Below are 19452 nucleotides of genomic sequence, written 5' to 3' on the forward strand. Positions count from 1 at the left end.
TGCAACGTAGCTTGTCTCAGTGCAACACAGAGAGCCAGTTTTTTCCTAACTCCAAACAGACAGGCAATGCGTGGTAGTGGATTCGCCAGGAACGGTCAGTTATCATCTCTGCAGATTAAGCTTTCCCATTTTTTAGGACATCATCCCAGCACCTGACTCTTGGGAGTTGGCCAGTTGCATCCAAAGCCTCCTGTGAGTAAGGTGAGCAGGATTTGGACTCTATCCCTCTGCTAGTGTTGCTCAGATGCGTTTACATAGGCAGGGTGACCAGATGTCCCGATTTTATAGGGACAGTCCCGATCTTTGAGGCTTTGCCTAATATAGATACCTCTTGCCCTCTACCCCCTGTCTCGATTTTTCACCCTTGCTGCCTGGTCACCCTATATAGGTCCTCCTGTAACCGAAATGCCCTGCATGCCCCACTGCAAGCAATGGTGGCTTTGGGTCCTGAGGAAAGCAAGATCATACCCACACTGTACTGTACAAGGGAGAATAGATAGCTGGTACAAATTGTTACTTACAGTGTTGATTTATTCTGACAGTCGAAATCTAATGGCTAATTTATCTTCCCACCCCTGTATAGAAAAAAGAAAGAATAACGGTATCACTCTTAGCTGGTGTCCCAGTTCGATAGGCTTCAGAAAACAAAGTGATGCTAGAATGCTGTGAGCGCTAGAAGTTGTAATTTGTTGCACCCACATGAAGTGGCACTTACATTGTGAACAGCGAGAATAAGAGGGATAAGAACTCTACAGGCAGGGCTATAGGCGGAATCAATATTTTGATACTTCAAAGTAGAGCAATGTCAGGAGAAACCACTTACCCACGTCATATCCCAGCACTGGTCTGGAACTGCAAGCAAGCACCATGATGCAGGAAGTGTGCGGAAGCAGAACCCAGACATTTGTAAGTGCAGGAAACGTAATGCAGTTTTAGGTTTCTTACTTGAATGTACACTCTCCTGATAGAACAGCGTTAAGTTCTAGCTGTCAACACCTCTGGCACGAGGGGAGACAATTGTCCCTGGAGACAATTTCCTAAAACGTTTGATGATACACAGTGAAGCCCAACATAGCTAGGAAAAGACAACACAGCCTTTGATGTGACTTCAGGAAACTAGACAATGACACAACCGGAAGCTAATAAAAAGAGGTGGCACATGGGGCTGCCTCACTCATTGATAGCTTCTGTAGCAAACTCTTTCGTATCAATGATACTGCATCTGTCACCCCTAGTGGGATCCTAAAAGGCCTGTAGGCACCGCAAATAAAAACCATTGGATAGATGGTTGTAGTAAACAGGACACTGCCAACTGGTTGGTTTGTTTTATAACCAAAAATCTGTGCCACCTTAAATTTAGCCACAAATAATTAAATCTGTTTGCTGAATTGCCTGGGGAAAGTAATGTTTTGTATAGAGAGGTTCAAATAATTTATTTCACACTCAGCAGGTAACAGTGAGGGAGGAGACTTTGCCGCTGAGCCAGTGCACTTCGATACAGATTTCGTGAGGCTGCAAACTGCAGTAATTCTGCTGAGCAGCAACTTCTAGAGTCGACATTTGCTTTTAATAAGTCGGCGGCAATGGGAAATAGTAACAATGGCAAACACTAATACTATATTATGAAAAGGCCCTGTGTAGAAACTCCCCTTCTGCTGCTTGTTGTATTAATTACTTAGAAAAAAAGCCAGTTTCTCCCTCCTCTGCATGGTGCATATTGCCGCTATTGTCGTCAGTGTTGCTGCGGGTGAAACAGACAGGGAATTCCACAGAAGGATTCACGTTGCCTTTGCAATATCGGGAACACAGTAAAATGTAGCACAGTGTTTGCTACATGCAAAAGCAAGCGTAAGCCTAATATTCTGGGTCAGAGCCTCAGCCTGTGCCAATGGGAGTACCTCCATTGACATGCCGCTTTACATCATTGGAGGATCTGATTTGTAACGTGGTTTTCTCCTGAAAGGTTATTGCCTAAATAATGGACAACAAGAGCATTAAAAATAGTTGCCAGTTCTTTTGAATGTTCCATGTTTTCATTAGCAGCAAAGCTCAGCCTCCTGACAGCATTGCGAAGAGAGAGACGGCTCCAAGGCTCACTCTGCCCGGCTGGTTTGGCAGATTGTCACAGCTCTTCTGCTCTGGAAACACACCTTATGCACCAATCAAAGACAAGATCCCAATGTTGATTTCAAACCTCACACACAAAAGCTTAATGCTGATTAGAGGAGCACTCTGTGAATAGTGCAGCCGGGGGCTCCAGTTTAGAGGGGTCCATGGCTCCTGCAGGAATAGCAGTTTGCAGTGAGGTATAATACAGCAGTGTAGGGGCTGCTTTGAATTAACACACTAGCAAAGCTCCTATGATTTGACGCCCTATATTTATAAGGTGCTCTCAGAGCATGGGTGGGCAATGTTCCGTTTACAGGGGAAAAGGGTTGATCTAGCCTTGGCTGATTTTTACAAGGTTTGCAATAACACCAGTCAGCGACCAAGAGCCCGGTGTGAATGTTCGTCTGGTACGCACATTGAGAACGTGGATTTCTACCTCAAAGTGTGTGACACTCACGATGCACCTGGCCACTGCAACAGAGGTGGGTCAAAGGATTTCTGCACTGTAACAATGATCTCACCTGGGTATTGTGGACAGACTAGGCAACACAACATCACGGAGTAGAGTTTTCCACGGGACAGACAAGATTGGCTGATTTAGGAACAGTCCTTAATAATGGGATAACCATCTGCATTCTGGAGAGGCTGAACCCTCGGATACTAACACACCCAGCGGCATCTGCCCTCTGCTTTCCCAGCGGCACAGTTCTGCGTGCAGACCATACTTCACTGGCCGGCCCTGGTCTCTATTGTCTGCATTCCCTGAGAGGCGGGGCAGAGAGCCAGAATTTGGGCTAAAGGACAACATGGAGCTGAAAGGCAGCTCGACAGGCTGACAGCTGGGACTCCATCTTTTCCTGGAGGGGGTGAGGCTGGGACATGTTGTTTTGGCTGATTGTTCTATTGTTGCTCTTTTGCATAGGAGCATGAGGAAAATGGAGCGTTTTCAAGTAAATAAAAGCACAATGGACAAGTCAAGCCACATCTGCACCTAGAACTGAACTGTCCCATATTCAGCACAGAGCAAGGAACCCCCCAAAGCACAACCAGAAAGGCAGCACAGAGAACAACTAACACAGCAAACACACTCTGCGCCCAGCACCGTTCCTCCATCCAAACCAGTATAGCAAACCCAGGGCATTTTCTTTCAGCAGAACAGTTAATGCCAGAAGGGCTGGGAGAGGAGGCACATGCCAGCACATTTTAGAACCAATAACACACTTGTGATTTTGTCCCCCTCTGGTGATTATAGGAGAAGACACCATTTCACTGCTGAGCTCTTAGCAGCATAATCCGGTTGCATTGCCCCTTTGGAAAGGGTCTGTATTTTACAAGCCACAAGCACCTGAGGTAATTCATTGCGGAAAGTCCTCTGCTGACTAAGTGCTAAGCACAATCACTAGTGTGGTCTCGGTGCGTGAAAGGTGCCCGTGTAGGGAGCCAGCACATGAGGTAGGTGCCACTATGTTCCACTTATTGCCCAAGGACTTAGTGGTTCCTATATCTTATGCTGGCCTCCCCGCACAGGGGGTAGATTTCACTGGCCCATGCTAACCATCTCTCTTCTTTTCTGCAGGGTTTCCAGTAGTTCACACTGAGTATGTGTGGGTAAGTTTTGTTCTTCTGAATAATGAATGCCTTTGTCCGAGCACACTCTGCCCCCAAGAAATTGGCACCGCTGGCTTTGCAGAATTGGAAGAATACAGATTCTCCTCCGTCCTAGGGCGTTCCACACTTTGGAGGAGTCAAGCCCGTAGAAAACCTGAATAAAAGGAAAGGCCCCGTTGCACATTTATGACAGTGGAATGGCAGACATTTTACGCTCAATGCATATACACTGCATATATGTCAGATGAAGGGAGAGCGAGCCATGTGAATAACCTCCCCTGATATCCAGTCTACGTAGTCCTGTAATATTATCATAGAATCAAACCAAACGGTGCCAGCTGGTCCCTGGAAGCCTCTGCTAGAAATGCAACGGTGGATGGAGTTTTTAGCTTTAGTATTTACAAAACTGACTCTTTAGTGTAAAAAAGAAAAACCCAAGATGCTATTAATATTTTGGCACTTGCACAGCACATTAGACACACATTAGTTCCAATTCAGACAACAGATCTAGCATTGTAGTTTGTTACTTTTAAACTGCACGTGATTGAAACAAACAGATCAGCAAAAACCCTGTAAAGCTACCTTCTCACCTACACACAGGTTCAATGCGCCAGCTCCATAGGTTTTTATTCCCTCCCTACAGACCACATGGTATTTTCTCTTAACCATGTCTGACAACACCTTCGCTTTAAGACTACGGGAATTAGAATAACTAGGTGAGGATACTTTGTGACATAGCGTTTTAGCCGCTATTGGTGTGTGCCCCCGCCGAAAGGGACCTATAATGCACGGATGGCAGGGAAACCCAGAGGTTTTTAACTTGCTCATTGGGAATTGAATATCATCATTTTGGGCTTAGGTTTTCTTGTGGGTCTCTGCAGTTGCATGGGAAAAAATGGGCTTTTTAAAAAAAAGGGTTTCTCTCCTTCCAGCACAGCATGAAAACATGGTCTATCTTCTAGTACACTCTGACGGGGCCCTTTCTGAGCCCAATCCTGCAGTGCCTTTGCAGATGCAATCCAGTGATGGCAACAGGAACGCTGCAGGATCAGCCTGACGAGAGGCTAAACTGATGCAGAACAGGGCTGTCCTGTAACGGATCATTGGGATTTATTTGGTTTCAAGCACCAAATTACTGGGTATAAAATAACATTTTGACCAGCGAGCAAAATCTCTTACTCGGTTACTGTAATCCTCATAACACCAATACCACTAAGGAAAAATGGCCTAGAAGCTTAACTTCTGGCTAGGTATGATGTGTTGCCAAAGTGAGGCTAAAACTAGTGATTTGCATTCAGTAGCATATTACAATTGTCATGCCATTAAAATATCTCTGATTTAGACATGGAGACCAAATAAGCTGAGGTGAATTGCAGAGTGGAATGGGGCGAGGGGGAAATGGACACAATAGAGCAATAGAGACACTTGTTTTCCTTGTGAAAATGGCTGTTCCGATAGTTATGCATCTAGTTCTGCACATGTATGTTTTATTCAACAGACTGGCGTGGCTCTGTCAGCAGCTCTATCCCACCACTCCTTCGCGGCATCGCTCATCTCTCTTGGTTTCTAACTGTGTCATTGAAAAAAGGGATTGAAATCCCAAGGCACAACAATCGCATAACAGGCGAGTTCATGGCTGGGACTGCCTTCCATGCCCCTTATTGTACCCAGGCAGCAGAGAAATCTCCAAACAGTATGTGAACATACCGAAATGACAACCAAAAGAAGCACCAGGGCTGGGAAAGGATTGCATTAAATATTAATTAATTATTAATTAATATTATTAATTTGCCAGAAGATGATCCACCCGCCTAGTCCTGCTCTGCAGCCTCAGAGATTTATCATAACATGAAATTGGAAGTGCCTTCCTTTTAGCCATCCCTAAGAGTCATGCTGTGCACTCACGTCTAATCTAAGGCACTGGGCCTGAACTGGAGACTGTGTCTTTTCAGATCTACCATTTCCCATGTCTAAAAAGCATTAGGGTTGTCACCATGCAGGGTCATGGAAGGACTCCAGCCCCCGGGACCCAGGCCGCTTGTCTCAGATGTCTAAACTGAGCGCCGGTGTTGCCTGGCACTACAGGGTTTGGTTGAGTACTGTGTCAAGGTTGCCATCCTGACAGGTCCTTGCTAAAATGGGGGTGAAGACTGGGCAGTTTCCTGCTAGCGAGGGTGGCTGCAAATTTCTGAGCCCGATACTCCTGCCCTTGCACTCATAACCCCCCACTGCAATCACCATGTGTCTTTACTGATTAGGGACGACAGCTCTGGGCCCCGCATTATTGTTTTTCTCCATTTATTCTGAACCTAACAAAACATGTCTTAAACTCCCCCATCTCATGAGACCCAACTACACTCACAGGGAAAGACCTGTCATGCTCTGACCCTTTGCTGCCCCCACACAACACACATCGAAGCCCTGAATGCCGACATACCTGCATTTGGGATTCTGGCTCGGAGCCAGGTCCTCTGCTGGTGCACAGGCATTGTCACTGGCTGGGGTGGAGCAACACCCGTCTCCACCAGATGAGGATCTGGCCCTGTGTCTTTAGTCCCGCACACTAAAACAGAGCTTTTACTCACCCCAGAATGCCGAGGGCATCTCCTTTCCCCTCCCCTCCCTGCACCAGCTGGGAAAACGGCTGGTAATGCCAATACCAGGGAACCCTTAAGGAACCTACACCAAGAATGCTGCTTCCAAGGGGACTTCCTTTAACACTGGCTGGGTACACTTATTGAGTATTTTATTTTACACAACATAACAACACAGAGTTGTTGTTTCTGTACAGCATTTGCCTAAAAACAAAGGCAACATCATTGTCACTGACAAGAAACATACAGTCTGATCATTTTAAAAAATATCATTTTACTGATTGATCCATAAGTTGTCTTTTGTTAGCTTGGAGGAAAGAGCATTTCCTTTAGAAAAGGCTTTTTCTGTGAAACTCTCGTTTGTTTTCTGCTACTGCAGAACCAGGAAGCCAGTCCTAGAGTAGGGGAAGGCACTGGTGCTGTTTCATGCTTTTTTCCTTTAATCATTTTATCTTTGAATGTTGCCTTCGGTTGTTATATTAAATAAAATAAAATAAACATAACAAAACCTGTGTGCCTGGGCCGCTCCCACACAACCCTGCCTGGACAAGCCAGGACTCAGCAAGCCAGGAGTGGAATTCCAAATCCCTATTTCCCAGCAGTGAGGTCTCACACAATGTTTGCTGTTTTGTGTTTCATGACAATAAAATAAAATACACTTTAAAAAGCAGGTCACACAGTACTTTCCAATATCCACTCAGAACTCGAGAAAGTTGCTTTTCCACTATCCACATCAGAATTGTCTGACTGAATTAGCATCCCATTCATAGACATGCTCCTTTTAGACCATAATCCACCTGTGTTCTGGGAGTTACCATACCAATGGTATTCCATTAATTCTCCGTTCAGGGAGTACCTGCGCTTTGCTCTGGATGTTTCAGCTGGCAAAGTGAGAAACTTACTTGGCTTTGATTGTGCTCTTTTGTAGGTGGGGGGCCCTTTGGCAGAGGCCGGGGGACGACTAGCTAGCTGCAGTGCAGTGGAGTTATTTCGGTTAGTGTTCTGGGACTCGATATTTGTGAGAGCTTCGCTCGGTGGCTCGCTGCTTGGCTTTGGCCCAGGCTTTCTCTTCTGCTTTTGGGAGGCCGAAGCGCTGGAAGTCCACGTGTGAGGCAGTGCAGAGGTAGTGGTAGTGGAGTCCTGGCTCGAGCAAGTGTCTGAGGACTGAGTCACACTGTCAGTGGGGACTCTGGAGCACTGGACGCTCTCCTCATGCCCGACGGCCTGTTTGGACATCGACGGGGGCATCGCACCACTGCAGCCTTGCATCTGAGCGCCGTTGGTCTGAGAATAAACATTGCTGACCTTGGTCACCTTGTGCTGCCCGTTGTTATTACACACCTTGTAGCGGATCATGAGGATGATGATGAACACGAGCACGGAGGCCACGATAATCCCACCAATGATGATAATCATGGTGCCGCCCAGGAACTGGGATTGCATGAAATGGCAACGGACATAATCCTGCTCGGTCGTAAACTGTATGCACCCGACGACCCTGGTGGCCGTGAGGGAGGTGATGCCGTCGTCATAGATTGCCAGGACACACAGGTCGTAGACAGTCCCAGCGGCCAGGTTGTTGACCAGGAAGGTTTTGCTCGTGGGAGGTATCATTCTGGGGGACAAGGGAACTGATGTTATTAAACAAGGCACTCACAGTCATCTCCCATCCCCAGCTCTCAGATCACCCGCGAAGGCGATCGCCCCCAGAGGCACTAACACACTGCACCCGTGGAGTTACTCAGAGCCAACTCCAATGGCTCTGAGCCCTACATGAGCAGCGCTGTGTCTCCCACTGGCAAGTCCACTAATTGCCTTGCTCAGCAGTGCAGAGCTCCTTGGACGAGCCACCGCTAAATAAAAAAAAATCATTGATGACAAATTGGTTTTGAAAGGTGTGACTGTTACATTAGCTGACTTGAAAACAAATCCACTTAGCACATAAAACACCTCTGCGTGCACTGCACCAGGCTGAGCGGCAGAGAGACTGAGGACAGAATTAGAGGGCTTTAGGGGACGTACATTTATGGACATCTTTCTCCCAGGTTTTCAAAAACTGAGGGTGTAAGATCCATTTAACTCATCTAACTACAATCCTTCTGCTAATCAGATTACCGCAGGGGATAAAGGTCAGATTGGATTATCCAAAAATAACACTATTCAAAATAATTTTCCTATTTGTTAGTTGAAAATTGCATTAGACTTTCACAAGCCCTGCACCATATGCTTCCGAGGACAGTATTCTGATCAAGCTAAGTGGTACTGTAACCACTCCTCAATAATGGACTGCAATGAAACAGTGCATTAATAAATCAATAGGAAACAATTTGATGGAGAGCTAAGTGCAGATACAGATATGGTTGGATCTGTCTTACCTGTAAACAAGTGAGTCATCGTAAGTACCATTGTACTGGATTTGGAACATCCGTATTCCAGGTATATTTCTTTGAAAATTAAATTTGAGTAGCGCAGTGGATGATGTTGCTTCTGCTACTACAACTTTCTTATCCTGGCTGACTTTAGTATCCCCATTATTACTACTTGCATTTGACCCTGACTTGGTGGAGGTCGAGATGTCCGAGGAGCCAGGGTCAGGCTCGTGAATGTGGTTTGTACTGTTTAGCAAGTGAGGAAGTTTGATTATGTGAAGATCCACCATTTGAGTGGCTTCTCCTGCAGGGTTCGATGCTATGCAGGTGAAGGAGCCTGTGTCCTTCACAGTTGTTATCAGTATGTCCAGCGTTCCATTGTCGTACACCAGTGACCTGGTTGCATTTGAAATAAGTTTGCCTTCTGGTGAAATCCAATGAATGGCTGGCTCTGGATCACCCCGGGCCTTACATCTCAGAGTTGCCCGTTGACCCTCCAGCACTCTGAGCTCATGGGTATGTCTAGTAATGAGAGGGGGTTCACACAGGAACTCTTCCTCTGGGATTGACCAAAAATACCGACCAGATAACAGTGGAGGAGAAGCGCAAGTCTCTAGGTCATCTTCTCTGGAAAGACGCCTCAGCCACAGGAGTTCACAGTTGCAATGCAAAGGGTTTCCACCAAAGCTTAATGCAAAAGTAGAGGGGCTGATGATTCCTGAGGTTGCTAATACCTGAGCTCGTTGAAAGAGAGGATCAGGTGGCAGCTTCTGCAATTTATTTGACGTGACATCTAACCTGGTCATCTTGTGGAGATGGGAGAAAGTTCCCTTAGGAATGTGGTCAATCATATTGTGGTCTAAGCTGAGTGTGTGCAAGCTAACCATCTTCTCCACAGCATCCCAAGGGATAGTTTCTAGATTGTTATAGGACAAATCCAGTTCCTCAAGAGCTAAAACATCATCAAAGGCTGTGGAAGAAATTAAAGTCAGCTGATTGTTGTTAAGTATCAAATGGTGCAGGTTGGAAAGCCCACTGAACATGTCATTGGTGATCTTAGTCAACCTGTTGCTGTTCAAATGCAAAGCTCGCAAATTGCGCAAATCAGCAAATGCATGAGGTGTAATAAAACTTATTGTATTCCTGGATAGCGTCAGGTCCACGAGGCTGGTCATGTTGGCAAAATCTTTCCTTTTGATGTTTGTAACAAAATTGTCCGCCAGTCGCAGTTCCACAGTCCTTCTGTCAATGTTTGGGGGAACAAATAAAAGCCCTTTCTTGGCACAAAGGGTTGCAAGATTTGGAGACAAAATCTGACAGACACAGCGCTTGGGGCAGATCTGGGCTCTCACTGCTATGCCAATGAACAGCAGATACAAAAGCAGTTTTTCCATTGTAGATCAGGTTTCAGAGCCTGCAAGAGAGTGCAAAGCACATTGTTAATATCCCCCATGTGGAACACAACCCATGCAATAAGGAGGCAAAGAAAGAAAGGCTGGGCTAGTGGTTACAGCACTGGGCTGTGACTCAAGGGATTGGGATGCTGTCCATGTCTATTTCGATTGTAAGCTCTTTGGGGGAGTGGCTGTCTCTCAATACATGTCTGTACACTGAGTAGCACAAGGAGGCACCAGTCTTGGTGCTACCACAGTAAAAATGATGACACCAACAGGAGATGGTCCCATTAGGCTGAGAAGAACCCCAATACAATGAGTACGTGATAATAACGATGGGCATTCATAAGCCATGGATTTACTTTTTAATGGTGACGGGTGTCATCCATTACCAAACAGCAGACCAACACAGCGTTCTTCGGTGGTTTATACATCATTTGTTTGGTCTTGGATAAGTTGGATAAGAGGTACAGAATTTTACGTACTATCAGCCGCACATTTGGAAGCCCCTGCCAACGCAACTCATTCTTGGACCTGCACCACTCGGTTATGCCACTCCTTGGCCTCTCCTGAGTAGACACTGTCAACCCCTTCATTTTTGATGTGTCTTTGTGATACTGCTAAGTAGTTACCTGGGCAGAAAAGGAGTCTTGCACCTGTTTGTACAGACCTTGCAGCTGTTCGGTCAGTCTCCCTAAAAACGACAAGTGGAACACATAGGTCTACCCAACACCTAAGCTCTTAGTGTTATGTGCAGAACACACTTCTAAGGAGTTTGTTGTCTACCATTCATAAATTGTTAACTATTTTGTTGGCAGAGGGCTAGATAAATAGGGAACCCAACCAAATTTTAGACGGTTATCACTTTCTCCAACTCCCTGGGCAGCAAGACTGTATTCCCCCCACCCCCAGAAAATTCTGCCTGTACAATTAGTCTTAGTCTTAGAACTGGGTTCTAGCACATCTGCACACACCAGAATTGCACAACCACTTCACCAGCTCCAAAAATATACTACCATAAAGACAGTATATTTTAAATGGCCATAAACACACAGAGACCAGGTGGGTGAGGTAATAGCTTTTATTGAACCAACTACTGTTGGTGAGAGAGACAGAACTTGGTCCAATCAGAAATATGACCTCACCCACCTTGTCTCTCTAATACCCAGAGACTGACGTGGCTCCTGCACCCCTGCATATGCAAACATACAAGCTGTTTCACAGCTGTCCCAGGTTCAAAGCTTGTGAGAGTTGTTAGGCAAGCCCTGGGAACAGTAATCCGGTCTGTCCATGAACTGGGAAATGAAATGGAATAAGAGTCTGTAAGATACAAAGACAATCAGTGACGATGGGGCGAGGGATAGCTCAGTGGTTTCAGCATTGGCCTGCTAAACCCAGGGTTATGAGCTCAATCCTTGAGGGGGGCCATTTAGGGATCTAGGGCAAAAATCTGTCTGGGGATTGGTCCTGCTTTGAGCAGGGGGTTGGACTAGATGACCTCCTGAGGTCCCTTCCAACCCTGATATTCGATGATATCAAGCCCCTAAGCATTATTCCTCAGAAACAGTGAGCACCTAAAAGTCATTCTGAAGCTAATGTAAGCGGGAGCTGTTCCAGACCACTGAGTCCCTCGGGCAAGAGGGCTTCACCTGACAAATTATAGTTTAAAAAATGAACACGGCCTTGAGGGTGAGGTTGATGATTCTTAGTGCTGATGACCATCTCCAACACACGATGAACTCCTGCAGAAGGTTTATTTCTAACAAAGTCAATATCCTGAGCTATCTGTTTATGATCTTGAATTAAAAAGTTCTTACTTAACATAAACTGTTGCTATATCATTCGTTAGTCAGACAGTATTTGCACTTCTGTGTAGGTGCTGAGGTTTTCCTCTCTAACAAATTCCTTTTAGGAGGTTGTATTTTTAAACAGAGAAGAGCATATCACCTGGGGACTAGAAAATGGTCCTTCATCACTGAATCAATCTCTCAGCCAATGGCTCTCCCATAATACATGCTCTAGAGAATCAGTATTTATCTGACAACTGGAAAAGGATATAAAAACAAATTTAGTTTTTACAGCCAGCTGAGAGCGTAATTCTTTCTCTATAGAATCCAATGTTACACCAATTTATACTGGACTCCTTCAGAGACAACTGGCCATTCTTGGACTATAAACGCACCAATTACATTAGTTCCCTTTTCTGCTAGCCTTAAACTCCGGGAAGCAGACTTTTCCTGTCAGAAATAGTAAAATTTTAGAATAAAATCTTTTGTAGCTCCACAGAGAATTATTTTTGCATTAATTTTGACAGCAAGCGAACTTCAAGGGTGATGTTTAAATACATTCTGAGGATTAAGTTTCAGGCCTTTTATGTACGTAATATATGTTGGGAAGATTGTACTCCTGTAAATGGAATCAACGCGGTGGGAATTCAGATACTGAGCAGGGACTAAATGAACACCACAACAATAACCTTTCTAGACAACAACTTAGAAGCTTGATTCACGATGATGCTTGTTTGCACATGGTTAGTACATTTCATGTTATTTACTATGCAGCATGATTTAGTGTCCATAAATCTTGTTCAGTATTTTCCTCTGATCTTGTTGTGTCAAGACCAATAGATATTAGAGCATGTATGCATGTTCCCAACCAACGTGCATCCAGGCAGCTTTGTTTTCATCCTGTGTCTTAAATATTCTCATCGCCGCTCATGTGTCTAAGCATGCTATTATTTATATAATACAGCAATGACTACAATGTGCTAGACATGCACAGATACCCAGCACACACTGCACAGACACACCCGGGGCACACTGCACAAACACACTCGGGGCACACTGCACAAACACACTCAACACACTGCATAGACACACCTGGTGCACACTGCACAAACACACCCAGCACATACTGCACAGACACACCTGGTACACACTGCACAGAGACACCCAGGGCACACTGTGCAGACACACGCAGGGCACACTGCACGGACACCCCAGGGCACACTGCGCAGACACACCCAGGGCACATTATCCCTGCTCCAAATACCCAGCACTAGAGTAGCTCTCAAAAGGAGCGGGAGTGCACAGGTGCTGGTGGCTGCCATCCCCAGTCCCAGCATGACGTGGTGAGGAAGCGCTGCCTTGGCAGAATGCAGCACAGGGTGGGGAGCGGGGGAGAACTGCATCTGAATGAAGTTATGTCCCGATGCAGGCCCCGAAGCCTGTGTGGGGCCGTATGCAGAGCAGTGACCGCCCAATGTCTGCAGCTGCCACTCGTGCCGTCACAGCCATTCTGACTGGTTTCTGTGTGAATGTGCTGATTGGACAGAATTGAACTTTCCACCGGCACACGTCAAATCCGTCAAAGCATTCAATAGAAAGCGGGCTGGACTGCGGGCAGGTCAGGCACCCAGGGGCACACAGCCTGCCCGGTGGCCAGGCAGCTGGGTGCTGAAACGGATGGTTCCATCGGGCAGGAAATCCCGCAATGTTGATGCAGAACAAAGAAAGTGAAACAAACTGTTAGCGTCCCAGAATTCCCAAGAACCAGAGCTTCCCTTTCCTCGCCAGCTCCTGCTGCCACCACACAGGGTATGTCTACACGGGAGCTGGGGCTGGGATTCAAAGAGGCATACCCACAAAACTAAGCATAGCCACAGGGATTGGGATCGTTCTTGGGGTTGCTCTCCCCTCCCACCACTCACACTGCTGCGTCTACACTTCTAGTTCTAATGCACTAGCTTGGTTAGCGAGAGTGGAGGTAAGTCTTCTCGAGCCGGAATGCACATGGCCGGGGGAAGCGTAGACCCAATCTTGGACTCTGTATTGGTAGAAAAACCAAGGGATGGGGCTGCTGCTCCTTACCCAGAAAATGCAGCTATTGCTGGGGCCAGTGTGCAAATCAGAGGGAAGATTCTGTGTTAAACCTCTCCCGTATTTACATGTAACATTTCCCACTGGCAAGCTACGAAGCCAGGAGAACCTCTGGCCCCAAACTCCCTCAGATACGTCCCCGCTTGCCCTCAGCCAGGGGCAGTGATTGAACACAAACCCAGCCAAGGATGTGATAGCGCTACTGTCAGCACCCACAGGCTGGGGTCTCAGGCCTTCTCCCACACAGCCGTGACGTGTGGCCAAAAGCAACCGTGACTGACTAGTTCTCGGCAATGGTTTGCTACCAGACTGTTTAATAACATTTTTAAAAACCTAGTCTATTGAGTGTTCTGTTATTTCTCTTCCTTTCCTGGCCCTTTCCCTCCACCCGTCTCTCATTTAGTATTCCTAATAATGATCATTTCTTCCCCACCTCCATGTGCCCACCCCCTTCCCCATTGCCACTGCTCCCAACTCACCACAACTCCTGGCCCTCGGAAAAGCAGAAACCCTTTGCACTGGTAACGTGCCATACCTTTTCTGAGCCCTGTGCGGACATACAGGGCCTGTAGGCATGCCAGTCACACAGATACAAGTGACATCACTGCTGGGAGACCTGAGGCAGAGAGTGAAGTGACTTTCCCAAGGCCACATGGTGCCTCAGTGGCAGAGGTGCCTGACTCACAACCCGGTGGTTGCTCCCCAGAGCACAGTGACTCTGTTGCTAGCTGGGGGCTGGGGCATGGGAAGGGTGCCTGTCATAGAATCATAGAATCATAGAATATCAGGGTTGGAAGGGACCTCAAGAGGTCATCTAGTCCAACCCCCTGCTCAAAGCAGGACCAATTCCCAGCTAAATTATCCCAGCCAGGGCTTTGCCAAGCCGGGCCTTAAAAACCTCCAAGGAAGGAGACTCCACCACCTCCCCTGTCAGGGAAGACTGTCAGTCATCCCCTCTGCCCCCTGCCTTTCTCCTTGCATGGTCCCTCCCACCCTGCCCATGACTCCCTCCCCCTTTCCTACTTCTGGCCCCTCCTTTCTACTCCCCTCCTCGTTCTCCTGCTCCAGGCTTTTTCCTCCTATCTACATTGCCATTCCCAGCTGGCCTCTGTTCCGCCCCCCCCCTCACTCTGGGGGGCTAAGTAGGAGAATACAGTTCCTATACTCCACATCCAACCTTGAGTTAAAAATAGCCAGTGATAGAGAATCCACCATGACCCCGGTCAATTGTTCCAATGGCTGATTCCTCTCACTGTTATCAAATGTCCGGTCTGAATTTGTCTAGCTTTAGCGTCCAGCCATTGCATCATTTTACACCTTTCTCTGCTAGACTGAAGAGCCCCCTACTAAATATTTGTTCCCTATGCAGATACTTACAGATTTTGATTGTCACCACTTAATCTTCTCTTTGTTAAGCTACATTGATTGTGCTCTTTGAATTTATCACTATAAGACAGATTTTCTAATCCTTTAATCATTCTCATAGCTCTTCTCGGAACCCTCTCCAATTTATCAACATCCATCTTGAATTCAGCACACCAGGACACAGTTATTCCAGCAGTGGTCACACTACTCCCAAATATGGAGATAAAATAACCTCTCTACTCCTACTTGTGATTCCCCTGTTTATGTATCCCTGGATTAGCGCCTTTGGCCTCAGTATCGCACCGGGAGCTTGTGTTCAGCTGATTATCCACCAACTCTTTGTTGGAGTCGCTGCTTCCCAGGAGAGAGGCCCCCATCCTGTAAGAATAGCCCACATTCTATGTTCCTGGTGTATATGTTTATATTTAGCAAAATTAAAACACATTGTGTTTGCTTGCGCCCAGTTTGCAAGTGATCCAGAACACTCTGAATCAGTGACGTGTCATCTTCATTAGTTAGCACACCCCCAATTTGTGTGTTATCTGCAAACTTTATCAGTGAAGATTTCATGTTTTCTACCAGGTTATTGCTTAAGATGTTAAATGGCATAGGGCCAAGACCCAGTCCCTGTGGGACCTCATTTGAAAACACAACCGCTCAATGATCATTCCTCATTTACAATTACATATTGAAACCTATCCCTTAGCCAGCCTTTAATCCATTTAATGGGTGCCATGCTAAATTTATATAGTTCTAGGTTTTTAATCAAAATGTCATGAGGTGCCAAGTTAAGTCTAAATGTCTTAGATCAATACTAATTACCTTTATCAACCAAATTTGTCATCTCATCCAAAAAAAAAATCAAGTTAGTTTAATAGGATCTATTTTCCATAATCTCTTTTGATTTGCATTAATTACATTATTCTTCTTTAGTTCACTATTAATTGAGTCCTGTATCAGCCGCTCCCTTATTTTGCCCAGAATCAATGTCAGGCTGACAGGCCAATAATTACCCAAGTCATCCCATTTACCCCTTTTGAATATTGGCATAACATTAGCTTCCTTCCCGTCTTCTGGAACTTCCCCCTACAGTGCTCCAAGACATATTGAAAATCAACACTGGCGAGTTCATCAGCCAGCTCTTTTAATACTCTTGGATGCAAGGTATCAGGGCCTGATGATTTTAAAATGTCTAACTTTAGTTACTTCTGTTTACCATGCTTCCAAGATATTAGTGGAATGGAAAGTATGTTATTACCATACCATGAGACTGCATCATCTCTTTTATCCCCAATTACAGAACAGAAATATTTATTGCACACTTCTGCCTTTTCTGCATTATTATTGATCATTCTTCCATTTCCTTCCTGTAACAGTGCAGTACCAGTGTCAGGATTCCTTTTTCCCCCCTAATATATTTTTTTAAAAATTCCTTATTGTCCTTAACTCAGATGACCATAGATTTCTCCTTGTGTCCATGTTTCCCTCATCAGTGTTCTACATCTAATAACTTTTGGTATACATTCATTACCATCAACTTCCCCTTTCTGCCATTTATTATATATTATTTTTTATTCATTTATTGTTTACAGTTACCTTCAATTCTCTTCTAAACCAGGTCAGTTTTTAGCCAGCATAACCTCCATCCTCAATTGGGGAACTGTGGCTTTGGGGGCATCTAATAGCGTGTTCTTAAATGATTCCTAATTATCACTCACATTTTTCTGATTAGATTCTTCCTCCCAGCTGATGTGGTTCATAATTGTTTTTAGCATTGTGAAATTGGTTCTATTAAAGCATCACATAGACATATCACTGGTCTGGACTACACCTTTACCCCGATATAACGTGACCCGATATAACACGAATTTGGATATAACGCGGTAAAGCAGCGCTTCGGGGAAGGGGGGGAGGGCCTATAACGCGGTTTCACCTATAATGCAATAAGATTTTTTGGCTCCTGAGGACAGCGTTATAACAGGGTAGAGGTGTATATTCTTTTTGCACATTATAAATGTGACCAGGTCATGATCGTTTGTACCTAAGTTACCATTAATTTTCAATGCTGCAATCAGTTCCCCTTTATCTGTCAAGACAAGGTCTAATATAGAGTTCCCCCATGTTGGTTGCAAGACTTTTTGAGTTAGGAAATTGTCATCTATAATGTTTAGAAATTCCAAGGATGTTTTAATATTGGCAGCATGAGACCTCCAGTGTATGCCACTGAAATTGAAGTCTCCCATGATCACACAGGTTGTTTTCCCCCTACACATTGTAGATAGGTACATAAGGAGCCAGTCGTCCTGTTCCCTAGAATGATTTGGGGGTCTGTAGAAGACACCAAGTAATACCCCATCTCTTGTGCTTTATCTGTTAGGACATTGATACAAAAGCATTCCAAATCATTTTCTTCTGACTTACCAGTGACTCGGAAGCTGGAAATGCCGTCATCCAGGTCTAGACTGAGTGCGCCGTGAGAGAGCGACTCCGCAGACAGAAAAGGCACAGGCCTGCTAGCATAGTGTAAGAACTTGGCATGGGGACAGGAGATATCTGAATGTGTGGTGGTAGTTCAGCTCTGAGGTCCCATGGCCACACTCCATCCCTCCTGGCCCTGCGAGTCCAGTGGGGGGAAGGTCCCTGACCCCAAGAATGGAGAGCAGAGAAGGGGAGGATCCCGGGGTCTGGGCACTGTGAGGGCCCCAGGGAAGGAGGGTGCTGAGGGAACCCAGCCCTCAGCCTGGAGTCCGGAGCTGCCTGCAAACTCGGGCTGATGCTTGTGCATGTCCAATCGCCAGCGCCCAGCCTGATCAGGGAAGGGGCTGGGACTCAGGGTGGCCGGCGTGCACACTCCTCACAGAGAGTCAGTCGCATGAACCTCAAGAGGGGGCGCAAGCTACATCCAGACACCAGCAAACGGGCCATGCCAGTGGGGATGGGAAGGGATCTGGAAACAGGCGAGATGCAGCTACCTCTGGGAACCAATGGGAGGAGCCAGAGTTGGCTCCGGTCCTCGTGCTCAGGAGCAAAGGCTGGATCCCATGCGCAGCAGGGATGGGAAGTTCAGGGTCCCAGTCCCAGGAGCATTTAAACCGAAATGGGGCGTGCGTTGGGGTTAAGCACTCCTGCTCTGCTCTGCCAGGCCGCTGCTGGCAGATGTCCGACATCTGTCTGTTTCCTTCCGTCTCGATCTCTTCTCTGCCTGCCCCTTTCTCCGCAGTCTCTTCGTTGCCTCCCTCTGCCCTTGCCAAGCGGCTCAGCCATTGCTAGTGGAAGGAAATCCTGCAATCGTATCTAGCTCACGTTGATGCAGAAGCAGCTTACGTGTTTCTTAAATTCCGGGGCACTGCAACGCTTGTCTTAAAAGCCAAATTCCATCAGGAAATCCAGCCTGGCCAAGGCTGCAGGGAAGCTGAAGAGAGACCTTCCTCATTTCCCCAGGCTACAGCTGGCCAGGCGTGATGGGACTATTTCCTCTTTCCCCTTGTTTGATCCTGAGAGCTACTTTGTGACTCTGAATTCACAGCCCAAGCATCGGGGGAGCAGAGGAGGAGCACAGGGGCAGGACAGTGCTGGCTGCTGGACTCTGCCTCCTCCCAGGTATATGTGAGCATGCACCAGCATGGAGTCCATCGCCCTTGTATAGAGGAAGCACCTATTGTCGTCCCCACTCGCCCTGCCTGGTCTGCTGTGGGGAGCCGCATGCTGGCAGGCTGCTGCCCTCCTTCAGTCTCTCTGGGGATACGCTGGCCCCTGAACAGGATGGGGAGGCAGAAGGCTCTCTGCAGCCTTTGTGCCTCACTTCCCACTGCCGCACACACAGGGTGCACCACACTCCCCGTCTGGCTGAAACACCTGAGAGGAAGAGTTGAAAACCCTGATGCTAAAGGTAAGTATGGAGGCTGAGACTTTCAGAAGTGCTCAGCACAGGCCTAAATCTTTTCCACTGAAGCCAATGGGACTTTTACCAGTGATTTGCATGGGAGCAGAGCTAATAGATTCACAGCTGTTAAGGCCAGAAGGGAACATTATGGTCATCTCGCCTATCCTACTATGTACCACAGGCCAGAGAATTTCACCTGATGAATCCTGCATCAAGCCCAGAACTTCTGGTTGAGCTGCGGCATCTCTTTAA

The 19452-nt window shown here is 46.5% G+C and overlaps 1 protein-coding gene across 7 annotated transcripts in view; it reads right to left on the bottom strand.

Moving 5' to 3' along the window:
• The window catches only part of LRFN5 (leucine rich repeat and fibronectin type III domain containing 5), a 149000-nt gene that overhangs the window by 2392 nt on the left and 127156 nt on the right, over positions 1 to 19452 (bottom strand). For 4 of the 7 annotated variants that reach the window (XM_065594046.1, XM_005308622.5, XM_042858104.2 and 1 more), the window contains exons 2-3: positions 8687 to 10094; positions 6447 to 7926 (exon numbers count right to left, since the gene is read on the bottom strand). In XM_065594046.1, coding sequence (XP_065450118.1) covers positions 6984 to 7926; positions 8687 to 10074 — 2331 coding nt within the window. In that variant the 5' untranslated portion in view covers positions 10075 to 10094 and the 3' untranslated portion in view covers positions 6447 to 6983. Of the gene's footprint in view, positions 1 to 521; positions 576 to 6446; positions 7927 to 8686; positions 10095 to 19452 lie in introns of those variants that run through there. The other 3 variants (XM_005308625.5, XM_065594047.1, XM_005308624.5) reach the window with 2 other exon arrangements.

Source organism: Chrysemys picta, chromosome 4, assembly GCF_011386835.1.
Source record: "Chrysemys picta bellii isolate R12L10 chromosome 4, ASM1138683v2, whole genome shotgun sequence".
NCBI lineage: Eukaryota > Metazoa > Chordata > Testudines > Emydidae > Chrysemys > Chrysemys picta.